Genomic DNA, 15,681 nt, shown 5'->3' on the forward strand with positions numbered 1-15,681 from the left:
TATTGCAAAGTCAAAAGCAAGGATGTTATATACGGTTCTCACATACTAGCAATATACCTTAAAATAACAAATGTACAAAGACTAAATTGAACCACACATATGTCTGTATCTTTATTGGTTGTATAATGCTACATCACCATTGTTGTCAAGCTGAATGTATCTCATGTTTGAATAACCCTCCCACTTTCTTTTTTCTGTACCCCTAATACCCTTAACCAACAAAAACCAATAAAATACAAATTTAAAAAAAAATATAACCTTTATTATTATTATTGCCTTAAAAGAGGATCTAATCCAATATCAATAGGATAAGTAACCTTTTTTTTTTTTTGTAAATATATTTTTATTGTCATTTTCATATATTCAATGTGAGACTCGCAGGTCTCAGGCGTTGTAAACAAAATATAAATCGAGACTCGCAGGTCTCTTTGAGATAAGCAAACAAAGCACAACGTGTGCTATAAGATATAGGTTGGAAGTGGAGCACGCAGGCCCCCGACAGTGGTGGACACGCAGGTCCTATCAAAAGTGAACCTTGGTTAAGTTTTTGGTAAAACATTCGTGCGTCCCTCTGGGTTTAACTGCATATTAGGTTAACCCTAGTAGTTGTCATAGTGTTTAAATACAAAACGAATGTGTCTGCGGTTCATAGGGTAAGGGGGTTAGGTAACCAAATGTTCATAACATCTCTCAGTCTCTGTGGGTGAGCTTTGTGTGTCTGCGTGGCTGCCTGAGCCGTCGTACAGTGATCATACGTGTCTCTGTGTTGTCGGGGCATTTGCCTACGGCCTTAATGGAGGATGTGGGAATTGTTAGAGGGGGGGGGGGGGAAGCAGGGGATGGGGGGGGATTCTAGGGGTGGGAGGGGTATGAGGCTCCGTGGTAGGTTGGGTGAGTGGGGTGGTAGAGTCAGTCCGTCCCGTCGTGTGAGTCTCCCGTCTCCAGATGAGTGGTGAAGTCTGTCTGTATAGTGGTTACTATCCAGTGCGTCCAGGTCTCCATATATTTCCCAGTGGTATTGGTGGCTCCTGAGTGGAGTTCTTCTATAGCCCTGAGGTCCTCCATTTGGTTGAACCAGGCTTTTAGGGGTGGGGGTCTGTCCTGTCTCCAGTATTGGGGGATGATCTGCTTTGCTACGTTGAGGATCCTAATTGTCAGGGATTTTTTATACCTAGATCTGGGTGTTGTCGTGTGGTGTAACAGCATCGCCGCTGGGTCCAGCGGAGGTGGTGCATCTGACAACCTTGACAAGATGTCGTGAATAGACTTCCAGAATGGTGTTATCTTACGGCAGTCCCACCATAGATGTAGTGTGGTGCCTGTAGCCTCTCCACATCTCCAACACAGGTCGGAGTGTGAGGGGTCTATGGCATGTAATCTGTGTGGTGTGCGGTACCAATGGCTCAATAGTTTAAATGCCGTCTCTTGCGTCTTCGAAAAGGTGGAGCAGTGGTGTGTTAGATAGCAAATTTTGTCCCATTCTGTCTCTGTAAATGTCCTCCCCAGGATCGTTTCCCATGTTCCCTTAAAGGCTGGAGTCTCTGTGGGGGTCTCCCTCTGTAGCAGTGAGTACAGGATTGATATGCTGTGGGGAAGGGGGTCAGGTTGGATACAGTAGTCCTCGAAGGTGGTCGGTTCCCTAGCGTGGTTCTGTCCTCCGGGCAGTGAGTTAATGTAATTCGAAAGTTGTTTGTATTTAAAAGTTTGCATGAATGTGGGGTGTGTGCGTTCCGTCAGTTGTGTGAGTGTTTTCCGTCCGTTATGCGTGTGTATGTGGTGTAGTCTGGGGATTGGGTTATGTATGAGGTCTCTAAAGGCCTTTGGGTCCAGTCCGGGTGGAAAGTCTCGGTCATGGATAAGTGGGAGCAAGGGTGAGGGGTGTCGGGTGAGGCCATGTACCCGGGACGCCCTGTGCCATACCCGTAGGGTATGTTGCGCCAGAGAGGAGCATCCCCGACCCAGGCCCCCTCCGGAGCACCATGGTAGGGTCGACACCGGCCCCGCCGTCTCAGTCTCTTCCACCGTTTTCCACTGTTTGTGGACGTTGGTCTTGGTCCAGTCTAGGACCCTCCGTAAGTGGCCAGCCGTGTAATATAGGTAGAAGTCGGGGATGGCCAGCCCCCCCCTCTCCTTGGGTAGAGTGAGGGTCTGGTACTTGAGACGTGGTCTTTTCCCGTTCCATATGTACCCGCTAGTCAGTGTGCGTAAGGCAGTGAAGAATCTTTTAGGGATTGTTATGGGGAGTGTCTGGAATAGGTAGAGTAATCGTGGGAGAAGGTTCATTTTAATTACCTGAACCCTTCCCAACCACGATATATGTGGGTGAGACCATTCGGCTAGTTCCCTTTTGAAAGTGTTCAGTATAGGGGGGAAGTTTTCTCTGTATATGTCTTCTTTCTGTCTAGTTAGCCATGTGCCTAGGTAACGTATTTTGTGTTCTGCCCATTGGAATGGGAAGCTGGAGCGGATGGGGGTAATTCTGTTGTTAGGTAAGTCTACATTCAGTATGTGGGATTTGGAGTAATTTATTCTGAGGTTGGAGATTTGTCCGAATGTCTTGAAGGATTGCAGAATGTTGGGGAGAGATATCTCCGGTTTCGTAACGTAAAAGAGGAGATCATCCGCGTATGCGGCCACTTTGTGATGTGTGTCTCTTGTGCGTACGCCCATTATGTCGTGGTGTTCTCTGATGGCTATCATAAAGGGTTCCAGGGCAAGGACGAAGAGCAGTGGGGAAAGTGGGCAACCCTGACGGGTGCCGTTGTGTATCGGGAATTCTTCCGTCAGTGCCCCGTTTACTATGACATGAGCCGTGGGCCCATCATACATGGCTGTGATCCAGTCCTGCATGTGGGGTCCCAGACCTATTTGGCCCAGGATCTGGAATAGGTACTCCCATCCCACTCTGTCGAAGGCCTTCTCCGCGTCCGTGGACAGAAGGAGAAGGCCTCCGGCGTCGCAGGTCTTGTTGTGCATAAGGGCAAGGGTTCGGATGGTATTGTCTCGCGCTTCACGGTCTGTGACAAAACCGACTTGGTCGGGGTGCACTAGTGTGGGAATGTGTGGCTGCAGGCGACCGGCAAGCATCTTCGCCATCAATTTAATGTCACAGTTGATGAGGGAGATGGGCCTGTAGTTCCCGCAGTGCTCCGCGTCCTTGCCCTCCTTTGGAATGATAGTAATGTGCGCTGTCAACGCCTGTTTGGGGAAATGGTGACCCTCTCTAATCGAGTTAAAGGAGGCCAGCATAGGTTGGTATAGTTTGTCTGCGAAGTGCTTGTAGTAGCAAAGAGGCAGGCCGTCGGGGCCCGGACTCTTACCAGGTTTAGTTCCTTTAATTGCCCTCGATAGCTCCTCAATTGAGAAGGGTTCATCGAGCTGGTCGGCCACCTGTTGGTCTAGTACGGGTAGTTTATGGGTCGTCAGATATTGTCGGATGGAGTCTTTTAGGTGGGCGGCCGCCGTCTCCGACTTCGGTCGGGGAAGCGAGTAGAGTTCTGAGTAGTAAGTCTTTATCGTTTGCATGATTTCGGATGGTAGGCGGCGCGTCACTCCCTGTTTGTCTCGCATTTTATTGATGTATGTCATTTGGCGTCGTTTCGCCAGCATCCTGGCTAAGAGCTTGCCGCTCTTATTGCCGTGTAGGGAGAAAAAGGCTCTATGTCTGAGGGCTTCTCTATGGTGTTTGGACTGGATCAGGGAGGTCAGGTCTCGTCGCAGTTGTAGGAGTTGTGCGTGAAGGGCCGGGGATTGGTTTTGTTTGTGGAGCGTGTCGTGTTGATGTATGTCTGTTATGAGTTCCGTGATTCGGGTTTCCCGTTGTTTCTTGAGTTCTGCGCCCTTTTGTATGAAGTGTCCCCGTATGACGCTTTTGTGTGCTTCCCATCTAATTGTCGGTGAGGTGTCCTCTGGTGCGTTGTCCTGAAAGTATTCGGTCAAAACTCTGTCAAAGTGCGTGGTCATGTCTTGGCGTGATAGCAGGTATTCGTTCAGTCTCCATTTGGTCATTGCGGGTCTAAGGAGCGGGGATCGGAGGGTGATAAGGACTGGAGCGTGGTCTGACCAGGTCGCTACTCCAATCTTTGCGTCTCGTATTAAGGAGAGGTGGTAGTGTGTGGTGAGAAAGTAGTCTATGCGAGTGTAAGTCCGGTGGGGGTGGGAGTAGAATGTATAGTCCCGTTCGTCCGGGTGGTGTGCCCTCCAGCAGTCAATTAGTCTGTGTCTATTCAGTAGGGAGGTTATTGCTCTAAGGTGTTGTCTGGGGAGGTGGGAGGTGCCCGTGGAGCTGTCCCAGGTTGGGTCTATGGCAACGTTTAAGTCGCCCCCTATTATGAGGACCCCTTCTGTGAAAGCGTGAAGCTTCCGCAGAGTGTTTTTAAGGTAGTGGTGGTGTTTGTAGTTTGGTGCGTACAAAGTGGCAAAGGTGTAGAGGTGGTCGGATATTGTGCCTTTTACAAAAAGGAATCTCCCTTCCCTGTCGGTCATGTTTGCCTTCTCCACAAACGGTATTTTCTTATTAAATAGTATCGCCACCCCCCTGGATTTTCCTTCGTGGAAGTCACTGTAGTATCCTGTTGGGAAGTGATGGTTAGTCAGCTTGGGCCTGTCCCCATCTCTAAAGTGTGTCTCCTGTATCATTACTACAGATGCTTTCTGCGAGTGAAGGTCCCGCAGTGCCCCAGACCTCTTCTCCGGTTTGTTAAGCCCTTTGGCGTTTATGGAGAGGACAGTGAGGTCGCACGGCAGTAGTGGTCTGTCGGTCATCATGGGATGTGTGTACTTGTCTGTGTCGGGTCCGGTCAGTGTGTGTAGTGGGTCAGTCGGGTCGTCCGGTTGAGGAGGGGAGGGAGGGAGGGGGATGGGGGGGGGGGGGAGGACAGGTATAGGGCGGGAAGGGAAAGGGGATCTAGGCGGGGAAACTATGTACAGTGAACCAAGCAGCCACTCGGTGGTGGCTGTTTAAGGGTCGAGCGTCGGGGGACAAGGAGTGGTGGGGTCCACCAGTGGTCCACCAAGTCCCGTCCACCTGTCTGTGGGCGCTCTCTTCCTATTGGGGGAAACGGAGGAGGCTGAGGGTCTCCGTGTGAGTCCCGCCCGGGAATCCCGGGGTTGTGTGGCCTCCCGTGCCCTCACACCCCTGGCTCTCGTGTGTCGGGTCTCACCTGGAACCTCCAGCCCCCCTACGGCTTCAAATGTGTGTGGTGGGTGAGTGAATGTTAGATTCATCCTCGTCCTAAACTCGCATTGGCCTGAGGCCCTCAGTGGGTAGGGTTTGTTTCTTTGGGCGTTTGGCATTGGTGTGGCGTGTGGCCCGGTGGGTAGATCAGTGAGCATCAACAAACAATAATAGTTGAAATAACATATTAAGCAATTATAACAGTTTAAATGAACTTATTAGACAAGCATATATTGAACAGTTTATCTACCTAAGAAAAAGTCCCGTTTCCCCATTCCTCAGGATTGGATTTGGTTTTCCCATGCAACTCTACGGGTGTAAGTCCTATTCTGTTCCCTTGTTTTGTGAGGAGGTTAGGACAGTATGCGACTCTCATGGTGTGGGTGGGAGGGGGTACCCCGTTCGTGATTGTAGCGGTTGTCGGGGGTGGGTTCAGATTCCAAGTTAGCATTCTTTAGCGTCTCGCACCCATCCCTAGTTCGAGGTAGGCCCTGTATTCGTCCTCCGCCCTCTGGTTTTGGTGTTGAGTTAACTCCCCTGTTGCTATCGAGAAGGGGGGTCGTGCCCCAGGTGAACCGCACCAGCATCGGCCCCCGCCTCTGCTCCCCCACCGGTTCCTTGCAGGGCGGTATCACCTCCGCGGCGCGGTCCAGCCAGGGACGCCCCCCTCGCCCCTCCGCTAGGGGGGGTTCGCTAAAGTCGTCTCAGGACGTGTGTCTGGGCTAGGGGGTAGTGATGGTGGGCCGATTAAGGTTTGCTCGGGTGTGAGTTACCTGTCTCTATCTCTAGCGGGGTCCCAGGCTGTTACAGGGCGAACCTTCTGGTGTTAGTGTTGAATTAACTCCCCTGTTGCTATCCAGGAGGGGGGTCGTGCCCCGGGTGTGCCGCACCTGCATCGGCCCCCGCCTCTGCTCCCCCACCGGTTCCTCGCAGGGCGGTGTCGCCTCTGCGGTACGGTCCAGCCAGGGACGTCCCCCCTCACCCCTCCATCAGGGGGGGAGTTCGTTAAAGTCGACTTAGGTAGTGCGTCTGGACTAGGGGGTGGTGATGGTGGGTCGGTTAAGACTTACTCGGGTGTGAGCTACCTGTCTCACACGGAGATGTATCTCTAGCGGGGTCCCAGGCTGTCTCCGGGCATGTAGCTTCCCTCCCCCCATCCCCCCCCCTCCCGCCCCCCCCTCCCCCCTCTCCCCCCCCCCCCCCCCCCCCCCCCGTTACTTGTTGTAATGAATCAAGTGGAGTCTAGTGGAACAAAAGGAAAAAGTCTCGTATGTGGTGCATGGGTGGTCTTAGTCTCTGAGTTCATGGAGCGTAGTAAATACTTGCAGTTAGGATCAGAGGTAGAAATGTCTCTTGGCTTAAGAGGTTGCTCCTGATTGGCGTATGGTCTGGGCTCTGGTTCTCCGTTGTCTGCGGGGTTGTGAGACCGTTCCTGGGTGGAAGGAGTAGAATGACATCGGGTCTGGCCATGTGAGCTGAATAGGCGGTAGTTGCAGTTCAGTAGTCAGGTCTGCTAGGTCCTCTGGGGTTCTCACCACAAATAAGCCGTTGGGAGTGGAAGCTTGTAGTCCTGAGGGATAAGTCCATCGGTAGCGTATTTTGTTAGATTGTAGGACACGAGTCAGGGGTTTAAGTGTCCTTCTGTAGGCCAGAGTTGCTGGCGACAGGTCAGGGTACAGTTGTAGGGGTGTGCCGTTCAGCAGGACCCGGTCTGATTCTCGGGCCTGTCTCAGGATGTCCTCCTTTAGTTGGTAGCTCGCTAGGCAGCAGATTGTGTCTCTGGGAGGGGACTCCGGGGGGCCCCTAGGTCTCAGGGCCCTGTGTGCCCGCACAAATTCGATGTGCGTGGTTTCAGGCCTTCCAAGGAGCCTGTTGAATAGCCCCATTAGTGTTACGCGGATCGGGGTAGTCTGATCCAGTTCTTCCGGGATCCCCCTCACCCTGATATTTTGTCTGCGTCCCCTATTATCTAGGTCTTCGAGGTGTAGGGCCATCTGGCGTAGTTGTGCCTCATGTACCTTCAGGGTATTTGTAGTGGCGTTTTGTGTGGCAGTCAGATGGTCACTATCCGCTTCCAGCTGGGATACCTTTTGGTGCAGGCCCTGTAGTTCTTCTCGGAGGGAGTGGAGCTCTGCCGTGATGGAGTTTCGGAGCTCAGAGTTCGCCTCCTTGAGGTCTGCCTTGGTTGGTAGTGCCCGGATTAGAGTCACCCAGTCCGGTGTATGCTCTGGGCGGGGGTAGGTGTCGGTGGTGTCCGTGCAGGGATCTGCGGTTGGGGAATGAGGGCGCGAGGCCCACGAGGTCCCGGAATCCGTCGAGGCCTGTGAAGCCAGGTCCGCCGGGGTTTTCAGGTATTTGTGCAATGTGGACGCCGGGGTGCCCTTGGTTGTGTCTGCGGGCTTACCAGCGTGTGATGAGCGATGTGTTTTGCCCATTTTGTATTTGTAGGGAGTGGATGGACGAGGATTTAAGATAAGCCTGCGGGGAGCTCTCAGATTAAGCTGCCATTCCTCTCGGCCTCCAAGCCACGCCCCTATAAGTAACCTTTTTAATCGTAATAATTAGATAGAGATAAATCATAAAGTTCCATATTTAAAGTCTAAACTTAAAGTGTACTTCTAATGTAGCCCAAACTAAAGGTTGACAGATAAACAGAATTCTAGTGTAGCCAGTTCCATAGATAGTCAAGAGTCATTGATAATTGAAGGGAAAAAGTGACTATCTAGAGAGATAGAGTTGCTGGATAAAGCAACTCCAAATAAGTACAAAATTAAATGAAAAATACAGTTGCAAGAAAAAGTATGTGAACCCTTTGGAATGATATGGATTTCTGCACAAATTGGTCATAAAATGTGATCTGATGATCATCTAAGTCACAACAATTAGCAATCACAGTCTGCTTAAACTAATAACACACAAAGAATGAAATGTTGACATGTTTTTATTGAACACACCATGTAAACATTCACAGTGCAGGTGGAAAAAGTATGTGAACCCCTAGACTAATGACATCTCCAAGAGCTAATTGGAGTGAGATGTCAGCCAACTGGAGTCCAATCATGAGATGAGATTGGAGGTGTTGGTTACAGCTACCCTGCACTATAAACACACACCAGTTCTGGGTTTGCTTTTCACAAGAAGCATTGCCTGATGTGAATGATGCCTCGCACAAAAGGGCTCTCTGAAGACCTACGATTAAGAATTGTTGACTTGCATACAGCTGGAAAGGGTTATACAAGTATCTCCAAAAGCCTTGCTGTTCATCAGTCCACGGTAAGACAAATTGTCTATAAATGGAGAAAGTTCAGCACTGCTGCTACTCTCCCTAGGAGTGGCCGTCCTGTAAAGATGACTGCAAGAGCACAGCGCAGACTGCTCAATGAGCTGAAGAAGAATCCTAGAGTGTCAGCTAAAGACTTACAAAAGTCACTGGCAAATGCTAGCATCCCTGTTAGCGAATCTACAATACATAAAACACTAAACAAGAATGGATTTCATGGGAGGATTCCACACAGGAAGCCACTGCTGTCCAAACAAAACATTGCTGCACGTTTACAGTTTGCACAAGAGCACCTGGATGTTCCACAGCAGCAGGGACGTTTTAGCCGCGAGGCAAACCAGGCATTTGCCTTGGGCGGCATTTTCCAGGGGGCGGTAAAAAACGACGCCCCCAAATGCCCAGGGCAAATGCCTTGTTAGCCTTGCGGCTAACTGACATGCCGGCCGGGCGTGCAGGCTGCTGTGCGCTGGCGGGAGGGCGGCTGGCGAGGGAGCACTTCCTCTGAGCTGTCTGCTCAGCTCCCTCGCGCGCCGCAGAGTGAGGCTGGGAGCGGGAATATGACGTCGTGGCGAGGAGGGGGGCGGGCGCCTGAGTTTTGTCCTGCCTAGGGCAGCACAAAACCAGGATACACCACTGCACAGCAGTACTGGCAAAATATTCTGTGGACAAATGAAACCAAAGTTGAGTTGTTTGGAAGAAACACACAACACTATGTGTGGCGAAAAAGAGGCACAGCACACCAACATCAAAACCTCATCCCAACTGTGAAGTATGGTGGTGGGGGCATCATGGTTTGGGGCTGCTTTGCTGCGTCAGGGCCTGGACGGATTGCTATCGTCGAAGAAAAAATGAATTCCCAAGTTTAGAATTCCTTATCCTCCCTCCCCTCCCCTAGTGGTCCTTTCCCCCTCATGGTCCTTACCCCCCCCCGCACAGTGGTCCTTACCCCCCTGGTCCTTAGCCCCCCCCCTGGTCCTTACCCACCCCCAGTGGTCCTTACCTCCCTCCCCTAGTGGTCCTTTCCCCCCCTCATGGTCCTTATCCACCACCCCCCCCCCTGGTCCTTACCCACCCCCAGTGGTCCTTATCCCCCCCCCTCTCCCTCCCCTAGTGGTCCGTTATTCCCCCCCCCCTCCCCTAGTGGTCCGTTATCCCCCCCCTCCCCCAGTGGTCCATTATACCCCCCCTCCCCCAGTGGTCCATTATCCCCCCCCTCCCCCAGTGGTCCGTTATTCTCCCCCCCTCCCCCAGTGGTCAGTTATTCTCCCCCCCCTCCCCCAGTGGTCCGTTATTCCCCCCCCCTCCCCCAGTGGTCCGTTATTCCCCCCCTCCCATAGTGGTCCGTTATTCCCACCCTCCCATAGTGGTCCGTTATTCCCCACCCCCCTCCCATAGTGGTCCGTTATTCCTCCCCCACCCCCCCCTCCCATAGTGGTCCGTTATTCCCCCCCACCCCCCCTCCCATAGTGGTCCGTTATCCCCCCCCCACCCCCCCTCCCATAGTGGTCCGTTATTCCCCCCCCACCCCCCCTCCCATAGTGGTCCGTTATTCCCCCCCCACCCCCCTCCCATAGTGGTCCGTTATTCCCCCCCCACCCCCCCTCCCATAGTGGTCCGTTATTCCCCCCCCACCCCCCTCCCATAGTGGTCCGTTATTCCCCCCTCCCATAGTGGTCCTTACCCTCCCACCCCCCTCCCATAGTGGTCCTTACCCTCCCCATGTAGCGTGGCCGGGCGGCGCGGAACCCGGGACAGGAACCTCTGTTTCCTGTACCCGGCCGCCGGCGGACTGACAGGAAGTGCTCACTCAGTGAGCGCTTCCCTTCAGTCCGCCAGCGGCCGGGTACAGGAAACAGAGGTTCCTGTCCCGGGTTCCACGCCGCCCGGCCACGCTACATGGAGAGACCGGCAGGAGGGAGCGCTCTGCGCTTCCCTCCTGCCGGTCACTGAAACCCGGCCGCCCTCCATGCAGCATTGCTGCGCCGCCTGGGGCTTGTTAAAGCGCTCAGGCGGCGCAGCATGAGGAGGCGCAGCGGGGACAGGGATCCGGCGCCCCCTGGTAAGTTGCGCCCTAGGCGGCTGCCTAGGTCGCCTTACAGGTGGCGCCGGCCCTGGATATCATGGTGTTCTCCACTATCTCATCTCTCTAATGATGGTCATGCGGATTAAACAAAGGGCCCTTCTTCTACAGACCTATTTGTGTCATGGCTCAACGTACATGACACTTCGGTTGCCACCGACCCAGAGGCGGAGGCCGTGAACACTTTTCTGCGGGACTGAAATGGGCCTCGACTTTTCTCAATTTGCCATGATCCCACAGACTCTCCTTCAGGTTCAGCTCCAAGGAGCAGAGTTGCTCCTACTGGCCCCATTTTGGGGGACACAGTTGTGGTGCCCACACAGTCGACTATCCCAGGCTGTTGCCATTCTGCTTGAATCTTCTTTGCATCCCGACTGATCACTTGCATCCGCTCCTCCTGGACAGGTCCCTCCTGTTGATGGCATGGCGTTTTCAGGGGTCCCTGGGAGATCCATGGAGTTTTGGACACGACTCGACACCTCCTGGCGGAGGCATTGGTTCCAGGAACTACACAATCATATGGGTCAGCTTGAGCCTGTTGGTGCTTGACTAGGGACATGGTGTCAGACTTCCTGCCCACTTGCCTTCAGCTGCAGCTCCAAGTGCCGCGATTCCCTCCGGCATTCCGTCCGATGCTGCACGCTTGCATTCAGCGTATATATGTGCGACCAAACAAACTGCCGAATTCTGCGTTTGGTGAACAGAATGCAAAATTTGGTAGACTGAATTCGGCACACATAAATGACGTCAGAGGTCAGATTAGGAAGGTTAAGCACGCATAGTGGTCAATTCCAAATGGAAAAGTACCAATCAGGTGTAAGTGATGCCTGTATATACTTACCTCACCCATTCCTTGTTTCCCTGGTGTGGTTTTTTGATATCCCACTAGCAAGTTCCTCTTGTGTTTCTTGGTATATTGTTCTGGCTCTCGTCTACATTTATTCTGTCCTCTGTTCTCCATTGACCTCAGTTTGTTATATATCGTATTCTCTGATCTCTGTACTCCTTTGACCCCGGCTTGCTATACGGACTCTGTTTGTTTGTTTAACCCATGCCAATCCAAGGACCGGTATATGGACTTATTCCTTTTGTGATTCTGTCTCTGCGTTTAGGTTCCAGGAATCCTGACACATGGTTCCTGTATCAGCCGCTGTAAAAGTGATTCTTCAGTTTCTTACGTCCCTTTTTGAGGCTGGCTGTGCTTATAGGACATTTAACCTGTATAGGTCGGCCATCTCTTCAGCCCCTTCAAGGATTCCATGGTTGTCCAGCATGCCAGCACCCCTTGCTCCCATCTTTTGCGTCCGCCTAGGCATCGGTATTGCTGTACTTGGGACGTCTCTTGCGTGTTGTCTCTTTTCGGGTCCTGGCCTCCTAATGCAAACCTTTCCTTGAGGCAATTATCAGCCAAGTTGGTTGCTCTTTTCTGCCTTATCTCTTCAATTCAGATGGAATTGTTCCATTGCTGTTTGGATTCGTAGCTGGCTCTTGGACCGTTTCCTGACTTGACCTTAATGGACTTCTGTGTTTTCTATCTGCATTACTTCATTTGTTCCTGTTTCTTCTGTCTCATCTTGTGGTGTGTCGCACCTCTAAAGAAAGAGGAAGCTTTAGGGGAGGTGCTTACTATTATAGTGGGACTTGGACTGGGAGTGGCTGATGTCATTATGTATACTTTTTTTTTTACTTGTTTGTATGCTTTACTGCTATTGGTGCACAGTAAAGAAAGGGTTAATCAATGCTTGCCTCAATGTCTTTAATAAAATCATAACTTTTCGTCATGTAATAGCAAAATAATGCAATTTGTGGGCTGAAAAAAATAAGTCCATCTCTTGCTGGGTTGCCTGTATTTGTAAACTTCACTTGAATGAAAATGTTTAAAACTTTTTAGTTTTAATATTTTCTTCCTCCTTTTTTTTTTTTCTTTTCATAGTAATGCTTCCTGCTAGGTTCTCAAAACATCTTTTAGAGGCGAGACTAAGGAATGGAACTTGGCTGCATTAGTTTTTTTTAATGTCTTTTATCACCATGAGCTGTGATTTGTTACATGTTTTGCTGGCATATGTTTGTGATGTCTTTAAAAAAAAAAAAAAAAAAAAAAAAAAATTATTATTATTTCATGGTTGGATATAGGAGTACTCTAATGTTAGAAATACACACGTGTATTTATAACGTTGTAGTGTCTTCCTGCCTTTTTAGATTTATGGGTCCCCCAATAAGAGTTAAATAAAGAAGATACATTCTCCTTTAGTCCTATGCTGTGCCAGTCCCGCTGCAACCACACTGCATACCTCTCAACACTGACTGGGTTAGGCATGAAGTATTGCATTTTTGTGTTAATTTTTTTTATTTTGTATGCAAATTTATAGCATACATAAAACCGGTTTAAACAATGAATGCACCGTATAGGAAAGAGCATAGTTGTTATGAATAGGTACATATAGGCTTGACCCCTTTGGAGGATTACGTAAAGGAGTGGTGAAGCATTCAGGAGTATCGCTTCAGTCTGGGGTACTACTCTGCTTGTGTTAGCTTGGGGGATCTAATTAACGGCTTAGCTCTACACCCTGGTGTTTCACTTGTCGTGTTTAATCGACTTGATACCATTGGGTAGTAGCACCCGGAGCATTCCTGGTTAAATCAATGCGGGTAAGCTCTTGTGGTAGAACGTGTGGGTTTAAGTCCCTACTGGTAGGATAGTGACTAGACTAAATTGTAGTTGGTAGAGAATAAGACATGTACATGGATACTTAACGTCCAGACATCACGGTACCCTTGGGTAGTGTCATCTGAAACGTTCGTGTTTGGTCCAGTGCGGGCAAGCTCTTGTATTAGAATGCATGGGATTGAGTCGTTACTGGTATGGTAGAAACTAAACTGTACCATAAATGGTATTGAGTCGTTACTGGTATGGTAGAAACTAAACTGTACCATAAATGTCAAAGGGCAATACATATGGGTGCTTTTCCTGGGTAAGCTCCCTCACCGAAAAGGGGCCTGATGCAGGGGGGTGCCAGAAGGTATCTGTTCGTTATGATGTCAGAGTATATCTGAGATATGGCTCGAGGTGGTTCCAGTTCTTGTGTGCACAGAGGTTCGAACTGTGTTGGTTCTCTCAGCAGGAAGGGCTTTTGAGGGATCGCTCGGACATATTGCATGAGTGTGTGAGAACGTATGTGGTCGTTCGGGAAAGAGTTCGGTCAGCGTGTGAACGGGTGTTGGAGGACGTCCATAATGCGTATGATCGTTATGTGCCTGGTCAGGCCCGGGATTGGGCCCTGGTCTCCCGCCGGGCAGTCTGGGTTGCCCTTCAAGGGGAGTAGCGGGCCTGGGTCTGTCGTTAGGTAGTGTTTTGTGCCCTGTCCATGCCAGATCTGCATGGTTGCTGCTACGAATGGGTTAAGGATTTGTTTGCTCCTGTATGCTTCTTTGGTGATCCACGGCAGGATCCTTATGTCGCAGTTGGTTGTGTCCGATTCTAGCTGGGTCCATGGTTTTGTGCTGCCAATTACCGACCAGCTGATGATCCTGGTGAGATGTGGTGCATGGTAGTATTTCTCAAAAGTATTGCAGTTTTGCAAATGAAACAATTTTGTTAAAATCCTCAGATTCTGACCAGATTTGCAATCCTCACATTTACTAAAGCCAAATCTAGCTGATCAGTCATTTCAACCAAATAAGCATGGTTCAGTCTGTACCATCTGGACCACATGCAAATGGTTCCAATCCAGAGTTATGTAAAGATGTCTGCATCGAACGATTGCATGAGGCTAGATGACAGCATCTGGTTAGAGTGCATAGTTTTACTCCTATGATACATAAGGGAGCATTTCAGTTAAAAGCAGTTTGAAGCAGACTTTTGGAATTGTTCATTGATTGCTTTTCATTTCTTTTTCTGATACAGAGTTGGTGGACTGTGACAATGTGGATCACGCATGTGGAGGAGGTCTCCCATCAAGTGCTTATGAAGCCATAGAAAATCTGGGTTGGTCTAAGTCTTCAAGTTCTTTCCATTTTTTTTTATTTTTTTTTGTCTTTATGTGTGAATAAGTTTTAGATTTTTAGCATTTGCAAGTACGATAAGTACCAGATAAGAAAGTAAACATTGGGAAAAAAATGACAATGTAAAAGAAACACGGTAAGCACAGAATCTTTTTATATTGAAGATCGTGTTAATCATTAGACTAGACATTTGTTCTGTATTGTACTGCCCTTTCTCACTTAGTAGCATTATCATCTTCTTCATTGTTATTTTGCGTCTGCATTAAAGATTTAGAAAATGTAATTGCAATCCACATTACATCTTGTTTACATATATGGTATAAGTAAAAATAATATTGAAAATCCTAGGTTACCATTCACAAAATATTTGTAGGAATAAAGGCAAACACTGCAGGTTTACAGGAATAGGTAGAAAAAGTTGGCAATTCAAGCAAAAATACTTTTTTATAATAATTAAAAATCAAAAAGTGATTAATAAAAAATAAAATGTCCCAGTACATCTATTTGGAACCTAACCTAGTCCTTTTTGCATGCTCTTGGGAATCCCTGGCATATAATTTAAAGTTTGTTGTAATTTTATTCCATCTAACCATCTGTTTTGTTTGTTCATAGGAGGACTTGAGACCGAGCAGGATTACAGCTACCAGGGACATAAAAGTAGCTGCAGCTTCTCTACTGGCAAAGTTTCAGCTTACATCAACAGTTCTGTCGAGATTTCCACAGATGAAACTGGTAGATTGGGAGAGGGTTTGACACCTAGAGGGTTCTTCCTAAACTTAGAATTCAAAGTGAATTAGAAGTGAATTTCAAATTCAAATTCAAGTGAAAAATGGCCGAACTAGAGACATTATGTAAGAGCCAGATCAGCTACTTTGGCATTGAAATTCACTTCAAATTCTCACTTTAGCGAATTAGACTGTTTGGTGTTGATTAGGCCAGACAAATCTAATATTTCAATCACAGCCAAAATTAGGTTACAGTGTTGAAGCATATTCAACAGCCTATAAATTCCACTTGCTCCTGTTTCTTAGTATATATATAGTGTATTTTTCCCTATATTTTGAAGTGGAAAAAATGTAAACACTGCAGGTTTGGACAGATTGGAAGCTTGCTTGTCTGTTGATTAAAAATCCCAATATCCTT

The 15,681-nt window shown here is 49.2% G+C and overlaps 1 protein-coding gene across 1 annotated transcript in view; it reads left to right on the forward strand.

Moving 5' to 3' along the window:
- The window catches only part of CTSF (cathepsin F), a 146,024-nt gene that overhangs the window by 120,874 nt on the left and 9,469 nt on the right, over positions 1-15,681 (forward strand). Inside the window, exons 9-10 of the mRNA XM_063438159.1 lie at positions 14,441-14,521; positions 15,151-15,270. Coding sequence (XP_063294229.1) covers positions 14,441-14,521; positions 15,151-15,270 — 201 coding nt within the window. The remainder of the gene's footprint in view (positions 1-14,440; positions 14,522-15,150; positions 15,271-15,681) is intronic.

This window comes from Pelobates fuscus, chromosome 12 (genome assembly GCF_036172605.1).
Source record: "Pelobates fuscus isolate aPelFus1 chromosome 12, aPelFus1.pri, whole genome shotgun sequence".
NCBI classification, from domain to species: Eukaryota; Metazoa; Chordata; class Amphibia; order Anura; family Pelobatidae; genus Pelobates; species Pelobates fuscus.